This window comes from Charadrius vociferus, unplaced genomic scaffold (assembly GCF_000708025.1).
Source record: "Charadrius vociferus isolate BGI_N301 unplaced genomic scaffold, ASM70802v2 scaffold111, whole genome shotgun sequence".
Taxonomy (NCBI): Eukaryota; Metazoa; Chordata; class Aves; order Charadriiformes; family Charadriidae; genus Charadrius; species Charadrius vociferus.
The window spans coordinates 5,248,406-5,257,682 of NW_009647046.1; the positions used below are offsets into that span (position 1 = coordinate 5,248,406).

General features: G+C 43.3%; 2 protein-coding genes across 2 annotated transcripts in view; both read left to right on the forward strand.

The window, feature by feature from the left end:
* The window catches only part of LOC104295882 (acyl-coenzyme A thioesterase 1-like), a 4,255-nt gene extending 343 nt beyond the window's left edge, over positions 1-3,912 (forward strand). Inside the window, exons 2-4 of the mRNA XM_009895693.1 lie at positions 1-375; positions 1,727-1,929; positions 3,310-3,912. The exon at positions 1-375 is cut by the window's left edge and continues 8 nt beyond it. Coding sequence (XP_009893995.1) covers positions 1-375; positions 1,727-1,929; positions 3,310-3,912 — 1,181 coding nt within the window. The remainder of the gene's footprint in view (positions 376-1,726; positions 1,930-3,309) is intronic.
* LOC104295912 (cytosolic phospholipase A2 beta-like) overlaps positions 1-9,277 on the forward strand; it is a 76,378-nt gene that overhangs the window by 9,685 nt on the left and 57,416 nt on the right. The gene's annotated exons all lie outside the window — the stretch shown is intronic.

Sequence of the window (9,277 nt, forward strand, 5' to 3'; positions counted from 1 at the left end):
TGCCACAGCAGGCGGTCACCCTCCGAGCCAGCCTGGTGGACGAGAGCGGGGAGCTTTTCCAAGCCCACGCTCGCTACAGAGCTGGGAGCAGTGGAGAGCTCGACCTCAGCCGCTCCCCTGCGCTGGGGGGCAGCTATTCAGGAGTGGAGCCTATGGGGCTGCTGTGGTCTCTGCAGTCGAAAACGCCCTATAAGCGGCTGGCAAAGAGGAACGTCCTGACCCCTTTCTATGTGGACTTGGAAGTGTATGAGGGCCACGGGGACATGAGCCGCTTGCTGGGAAAATGCACCAATGAGCGTTGGTTTTTAGGAGAGGGGGTGAAGAGGATTCCAGTCAGAGAAGGTCGGCTGAAAGCAACCCTCTTCCTCCCTCCTGGTGAGTTTTAATTCTATTCTGGTTTTCTAGGTGTGACTTATACCACATATTTTGCCCCATGGCTCCTGGATACACTTGGAAACTCAGAGCAAAGCCTCAGTGAATCGTTCTTTCAGCCTGTACTTGGTCCAGCTACTTGGATCCTCACAGCAGAGCAGGGAGGAGCAGGCGCTTCCCAGGCGGGTGAAGAGCTGAGGCAGGGGGGTGCAGGGAGGACAGCAATGCTACGAGAGGCACGTCCTGTTTTCTCTAGCTGAGGGAGGTCAGGACCTCTCCTGCAGTGGGAGGTCTGGGGGAAACTGTGTTTATTTCTTAGCTCTTCTGTTTAGCTGACAGGACAAAGAGGCCCTTGGTCTTCGGCAGAGCTGTGAGGCCTGACGGCTCCAGCCATGGAGTGAGGAACGACAAGGTGTGGTGGGAACACTGGACTCAGGCTTCAGCCAGCCTAGGCTGCTCCAACAGTTGCCACGGATCTTCCTGCAGGCTCTGGACTTGTCTCTGTGTCTCTCTCTTTGGCAAAGGAAAAGCCAAAGAAAGAAGTCTCTACCTAGTTGAGCAGCTTAAATGCATGGGATACTTAGGAAGATGGGGAACAAATGAGAAAAGCAAGGTCTTTAATTAAACAGGTGTCATATTCCACAGCTCTGTATGGAGACAGTGCCAAGGCTGGATCCTGTGTAAAGTTGCTCTGGGCCCTGTACTGTTTATGTTCCTTGAGCAGTACTTAAATGTGAATGTCTTGCTCTGTAATGAATAAAAGGTCACTTGCAGCTGCTGTGACACCAGATGTTGTAAGGGACCTCTGGCTATAAGAATGGGCAGAGCAGCAGCAGCAAAGGAAGATCTTATGGCTGCAGGAAGAAAACTGAGTAGCCCAGGAGTAGTTACCCAGATCAGACTGAAGCTTGAATTGGTGTAGGTCAGTGCTGGCATTTGTGGGTGCATTTCATAACTCAAGTGTTCCAAGTGTTCCCTCCTTGGAAAACCTGCTAGCACAGTGCCTAAAGTGCAGCTCATGCAGCGATACTGTTTGTTCATCAGTCCCCAATGACCTGAGAACATCTAGGCCAAATTCAGCTGAAATTCATGGTGGGAGAGGGATGCCCAACATAGGAACATCCTATAGTGACTTCCTAAGAGAGAGAAGAAATACCCAAATTAGTGTCATTACAGTGATTGTGTGTATGCCTGAGAAAAAGAACCTCCATGGAAAGCTTCAGAGGATGATTTCCTTTTGATATCTACTGTCCTCATGTGTGCTGAGGGGGCACTACTAAAAGGACAACTGTAGAAACTTTTCTCTTTGACTGTATATATATACCCATATCCACAGTCTCCCCTTTCATTGCAGGACCTGGTCCATTCCCTGGACTTATCGATTTGTATGGATCTGGAGGAGGTCTTGTTGAATACAGAGCAAGTCTTCTGGCTAGCAGAGGCTTCGTGACTCTGGCTCTTGCTTACATGGCCTTTGAAGATCTCCCTGCTATGCCAGAGATTCTTGAACTGGACTATTTTGGGGAAGCTGTAAACTTTTTGCAGAAGCAGAAGCAGGTAAGAGACAAATTATGGCGCTCGTCCTGTTGGAAACTATTTTCCAGGTTTCTAATGTGAAATTCTATATGTCACTGAATGCAACTAAGTTTCTGAGATGGTAGAAGGAGACAGCATTGTTTGAGAAACAGCATGATCTGAGAGGTGGAGAAGCCTCAACTCCAATTTTGCAAGTAGCTGGATAGCTGGTTTTGCACAGCATATTACGACAGTCCGTAGACTGTTGTGCAAACCACTGTTTGTGTAAGGTTAAATCAAAGCTGTTCCTGGACTAGAAGGACAAAACTGATTATTTTTTCCCCTCTTTCTGTGTCTTTCAAGATTTTAGAAGGGAAAAAAATCCATTGACTTTTTCTACTATTTCTGAAATGTTACAGGCTTTTGATTCTTAATAAGGTTCAAAAGACAGTAATAAAACACTTTAACAACAGAATCCCTTGGGGTTGTAGCACTGGGAAGTATGCCATGTCTTAAGAAACTGGGGCTGTATTTGAACAAGTATGTGGGATGGGAAGGACACTTTTTAGCAACATATCATTATACTTAAAGCAAAAGAGACCAAGAGAAAACAAGTAGCATTTAAACTTTGAATGGAATGCTACTTAATGTGATATTCATTTCACAAAGTTACTTATTTTCTAGCACGTGGACTCCAGGAATGTAGCCAGTGTTAGAGCAGAATTCAGCCTTGCTTGTTTGTCTCGTTCCTCACAGAGCTCTGAAACTTCCAGAGTATCTTACAAGACACACATTAGAAAATGAAGTTGGTGTGAAGAGCCTTCACTCTAAATAAGTTGATTTAAACAGTTATTGGGCTTACTTAGCCTGAAGTGTAATGAACCCTATGCGTTCCAAGACAAAACGGAAGACAACAGGTCAGCTGTAGGAGAGTATCAAAAAAACAATGGCATGAAAGAAAACCAATGCAAGTAAACCCATGAAAAAGTGGTTTTCCAAAGGGGACCTAAGGAGAGAAGATTGAAGGGGGGTTGGAAGCAGGAGCAGTAACAGATACAATACTGAGAGCAAGTGTCTAGCCAGGATGTGGAGGGAGCAAAGAGGCTCTGTCTGTAGAGGTCACCAGGAAGAAAAAATGTTACAGGAGGAGAAAATTTTAGGAAAAATGATACAGGAGGAAAAATGTTACAGGAAATGTTACAGGAGGAGAAAATTTTAGGAGCTGTAGGATTCATAGTCACTCTTGTGGAAGCTCAGCAAAGGGACAGCTCTGGGAGCAATGTAACCTGAACAGAGAGAGGTAAGTGGCAAAGTACAGGTGGTCTTAGTTGGGTGAGGAGTGAGGAAGCAGAACTGGAGACGTTATGTCCACCCAGAAAATGAGTAGTAGTTGATAATGGTTGTTTCATAACTGTGTTTCAGGTGAAAGATACTGGGATTGGCGTTTTGGGCTTGTCTAAAGGAGCTGATCTAGCCCTTTCCATGGCCACATTTCTACCTGGCATCAAGGCAGCTGTCAGCATATCTGGAAGTGGTTTTAATTCTTTCATTCCCCTGCGGGGGGATGGCTTCACTGTTCCTCCCCACCCATATGATTTGGGGAGGATGAAGACCAGTGATGAGACTGGCATAGTGGATTTTTCGGATGTCCTAGATGATCACAGGGACCCAGCAACTTGGGAGTGCCGCATTCCCATGGAGAGGTCCTTGGCAAAGTTCCTCTTCCTGTCCGGACTGGATGACACAAACTGGAAAAGTGACCTCTATTGCCAGGATGCTGTTCAGCGCCTTCAGCAGTATGGACGGGAAGTGGAGTTTTGCTCCTATTCTGGAGCCGGCCACCTCTTGGAGCCACCATACTTACCTCTCTGCCAGGCTTCGATCCACAAAGTGCTTGGGGTATTTGTGCATTGGGGAGGGCAATGGAGGGAGCATGCCAAAGCCCAAGAAGATGCATGGCACAGGATACAGGCCTTTTTCTGGCAACACTTGATGGACTCAGACATCCCTAAGAGTAAGCTGTAGTGGAAGCTGTCAAAGATGCTAACCAGGGCTGGTATTTCAGCTCTCACTGAATCTTGGAAACTCATTGAAAGTTTCTGGGGCTGTCTTCCTTAAACCCCACTGTTGCATAGTTGTTTATTTTCATTCCCCAAATAATTTCCCATTTTTTAGCTGTATTTTAGTTGTCTTCTGGCCACAACTGCACTGTAGATTGGCACCATCTGATCTGCCTGTGTGCTGTAGTCATCTGAGAAAAACCCAGCGTCCTGTCATGCGGGTTGCATTTGTACTGGGCTATCTTTGCCCTTAATCTCCAATCAACTCCTTTGGTAGCAGGGAATACTTTCATAGGAGGAGTATTCCATTGAATTGTTTAGTCTTGCACCTTTAACTAACCTAGATGTAAACAGCATTTTCTTGGGACAGCACGTCATTACACTCACCTTTCCTCTTGTTTTATTATTCTCTCACATTTCTTAGTAAAAAGGTTGTGGCAGTTCTAATCTCAACTGAGTAAAGAGGCACTCTTCTGTCTTACTTTGAAGTGCAGTGATAACATTTTTTTCTAGTACCTCAAAAACCATAAGTGAATCTTACCCAGGTTACAGTGGTTGTATCTCCTGCTGACTCCAGATAAGTTACGTATCAGGGTAAAGTTTCCATTGCACTACTCAATAAATATAATGTATGTGTGTGTATGCACAGTTTACTTGAAATTATCTGAACGAAGCCTTCAGCTGTCTTTATTCCTGTAAATACAGAGGCAGCAATCCTGGTGTAGCCACAAGCTGCTGCTTTGCCTAGCTGAAGAGTTTATATACAGAAGTCCTCACCTCCTATCAGTAAGAAGAGGGGTGGAGTTGCAGTACGGGTCTGCACAATGCTCAAGATGGAGGTGATATTTGGGGAGGAAGAATAAAGCAACTGCTGCTGAAGTCCTAGGTGCCCTGTGGAGTCGGCTGTCTCTGCAGTCTTGCCACTACAGCAGAGAGCTGTAGGTTCAGTGACAGCTTGGAAATGCCACTCTTCAGAGAGGACTGACCTTGCCTTCTGGGGAGAATGGGCATTATCTCACCCTTTACTGAGGTCCAAAGCTGCCAAGGACGACTGTGATCTACCTTGTGCATTTGTGAGATAGTGGCACACGGCGGCTTGCTGGCTTTTTCTAGATATCAAATGGCATCAACTGAGCAGATTTTGCTTCCTGGAAGGGTCAAGGCTCCCATTCTGACCACAGAAGCCAGCAGGAGCTGGGGGTCTCTGCCTTCGCTGAGGCAGCACAATCTTGCCTTTGAGAGAGCAGTAGTCCCTGGTCTCCCAATACCTGCTGAGAGATGAGCTCTGCAGGAGCCTGGATCCTGCTGAGGGCAGCACCATTCCCCCAGTTTTTTGTGCTTCAGGGAGCAATGACTACTCAAAGTGAGCCTCAAAGGGCTGTAGACTTTCTCATGCAATACATCCAATGCAGAGCGTGCCCCTTCAGTTACTTCCAATTTTCCCACCACAGCCCTTCCTCAAAGTGGTAGATGGGTACCACTTAGCTCAAGGTGTGAGCAGTTAGAGTGGGAAGGTCTGGCTCCTGCTTACCTGTACTGCTCATCCATTAAGTTTTCTGCTATTACCTCTTCTTCATTTCTGTCTTTCCCCTGTGTGTCTATGTCCTGCATGGACTGTGGTTGTTCCAGATGTTTAGTGAGTGGGTAGGACCTGGCAAAAGAGCAACGTGTAGCAAAAAGTGAAGTCAAACACATTTAAGCAGTTCAAGGGACATTTTCTTTTCCCTCATTTTTCTGTTTTATTGAAGCAGTCAAAAAAACCCTGGGTTATCCGTCCACATTTGTGTCAGACTCGGGGCACAAGGCTACGATACAAGTAATTTCGTTCTTTTGTTTTTACCGAACACAGTGAGGCTTATGCAGTACATTGTGGTGTTCTCCAGCCTGTGGGATAACTCACATCTATTTTAATCCCTTCTGAGGGGAAGACAAACTTTCTTGGCCTTCAATGAGCAGTTTACCGATCTATATTTTGAATTACAAAATTGTGATCTTCTGAGAAAATACCTGTTCTTTATCTGTAGGAAACTACCATTAAAAGGAAAAATACTTTCCATCAGTAAATCAACAATGTGGTCATGATGCTTTCATGCAGTCTGTTTTGTTGTCACATTCAGCAATCAGGTTCAAGGAAAACAGTGTTGAAACTAGAGGATTAAGAGAGCTGACTGGTGACTCCATTGATGACAAGAGCACATAGGACCTCTTTGTTTTGTTGCTCTGGAATGAAAGGTTTGCTACCCAGTTAAAAGCCCTTTATTTATCACTTGGGTGGCAGCTGGCAAGAAAGACTGAAAAAGCTGATTTAGCTGGGCAGCTCTGTGCCACATACAAACAGGAAAATATGCCAGCCAACCCAGTTGCACTTGGAATTCTTTTTAAATCAGCTGGCCTTTTGAAATTAAACTCAAGTTTGAAACTTATCTTCAGGAAACAGAAACTGAAGGAGGACTGACATCAAATAATTGCAAATGGCCTAACTTCAATAAAATGCTTATCCTTGTTCTTGCGCGTGTTCTTCAGTGTTTTGCTGAAGACTTTGACTACTTAATATTTCTTCTGCTGAGGAGGTGAATTAGACAAATGGGGCTAAGATCGCACTTTTTTCCAAGTTATTGGCAAAAATTCTATTAATTGCAGCCTGTAGAGTCAGTGTGCTTTGTATAATTTCTCCAGGCTTACAGAGCACAGACATTATTCAAGAACAATATGAGTTATTATTTAATTAAAGATGCTTGACCTTTAGCTGCAAAAGAGAGCCTATGCCAAGCACAACTGATAAAACTAATAAAAATTGGATGGGGAAAGCTATTCTTGTAATCTGCTTGTAGTTGAAAAGTGCTTCAGATAAAATAGAGCATCAAAGGACTAGCTTGAACCAAAAGATCTTGGCTTGATGCTTACATCAGTCATCCCTTCATTTAGTACTTTGCACTACATGTCTATGAGAATGAGAATGAGAATAGCTCGTGGCAAGTCTCAAGAAAGTGAGAAGCAATGTCCCCACATGCAAGCTGCTATGAACAAATTTTTTATAAGGGAACAGTACATCTTACAGTACTCTTTTGAGGCATGATGATTTCCCTAGCTAGTTTGGAATCAGGCAACAGTAGAGATAGCTGATTTGCCAGTGCATTCTTGAAATTTTCCTTCTTTGCTCTGGTTGAACTTGTGGTCTCTCTACCTAGAAAGGAGACTACCCCGAAAAGAAGAGAACTGGTGAGAAAAAGCATTTCCTTGAGTGGAACATCTCTAAACTCTACTTTAGCCTTACTGTCCCAGACCCCATGAATCTGTGATAGTCTGGGTGAATGCAATCAATAATGCAATCAATAATGCAAGTTATATGAAGCATATATAGCATTATTTTAAATTAGAATAATAGAATTGTCTAAGTTGGAAGGGACCTTTAAGATCATTGAGTCCAACAGTCAACCTAACACTGCCAAAAACCGCCACTAAGCCATGTCCCTGAGCACCATATCTAGACAGCTTTTAAATACATCCAAGGATGGTGGTTCAACCACTTCCCTGGGCAGCCTGTTCCAATGTTTGATAACCCTTTTGGTGAAGATTTTTTTTTCTAATATCCATCCAAAGTCTCCCCTGGCACAACTTGAGGCTGTTTCCTTGTGTCCTATTGCTTGTTACTTGTGAGAAGAGATTGGTCCCCCTCAACCTTTCTACAGCCTCCTTTCAGGTCGCTGTAGAGAGTGATAAGGTCTCCCCTCAGCTTCTTTTTCTGCAGACTAAACAACCATAGTTCCCTACTTCCACCAAATTAGGTGTCCCTGAAGCAGGCCACAGGCTGTTTGCACACTGAGACCTTTGGACACAGATTATCCTTTTCATTGTGGGCTTTCTGTATCACAATGCAGATTATTTTCTTTACATAGCTGCATCCTGCTGTCCTATCTACTCAGTAACCCTTCATGAAAAGCTCCAGGGACTCTCAACAGTTTGGAAACATTTGGTCACTGCATGAAGCAGTGTCCTCTGTACTTCTCAAGGCTTCTTGAAAAAGCTTGTGGGGTTCTTTCCCCATACTCTGCCATATGTGTTGTTAGGCTGCGTATAGCTGAGAAGGAAAGAAGTTCCTGAAATTCTTTACTGGAGACCTAAAAGTACTGGGTCCAATCAGGTATTTAATTGAACACAAGCTAAAGCTGATCTGGAAGAATTTTGATACATGTACAGTATCACTTGGAGGAAACTGCAGAATGAAAGTAGTCAAAATGCCTTTATTAGAGAAACATGAACCACAGGTACAGAAGAGGTGAAACATCTTTGAAAAAGTAGCTATACATAGAGCACTGTGCCTCTGCAGGAGGAGTGGGTATTTGAGGCTTTAGTGGAATTTTACTAGAGACTGTGCTCAACGAGGATATTTCAGTACAAAGGTGCTCTTGTAATACTAGTAGCTTCTCACCCAGGAGAAGCAGTGTCTAGATGGCTTCTGCGAGCAAGGTTGTTTCATGGCCACAGGACAGAAGGAATGAAGTGAAAGATGAGAATACACATTGTGCGGTGTAATTTAAAAGTGACCTTTCTCCATTCCCTGTTTCTGTTTTCTATGTATATTTGGAAGTCTAAAGATGATTGGAGACTTTTTTTTTTTGATTCAAAACTTTCTCAGTTCACTAATACATTACCAGATCATTTTTATCAAGCTGAGGGATAAGAACAACATTTAATGAGAAAATAAAAGGAGTAAAAATTTTTGCTGCATTAGTATTTTGCTAAGAAATTTATAATTCTGCCATTTCAGAAAAAATCACTATTCTGTACTTTTTAGTGCTCCATACATATCATTCAGAAATGGAATCTGAGCCAAATGTGGTATTAAATGCAGAGAAAGTGATACTTTGTTTGAAGTTTGGCTAGAAGGAAGATGAATGTTTCTGATGAACTAACGCTCCTTGCAGCATTTACTGCAAAATACCACTGCCATTTCTCATTGTCCAGGACAACAAATAGAAATGCTAAAATAAATTTTGTCCTTACAAAATTTATGTTAAACCTAAAAATGCCTCTAGATACCACTTAGAGAAAAATAATTAGAGGAGTTACATTCAGTTAATTTAGGCATGTATCTTTTTAGTGACTTAAGCCACTGAACATTTCACATCTTGCATTTAGACTGTAAATTTATGTCTGCATTAAAGTCACTGTAGTAAAAGGTGTGGTTTTATGCTGCAGTTTAACTGTTCTAAGAATACCTTGCTGCCCAAAGGGAGAGTCATGCCTTTTTCCTGCCTGTTGATCTAACTGAGAGGTAATCCTGTGGCAAAAAAAAAGCCCACAAAAGAAGATTAAAATGTTCAGCTGGA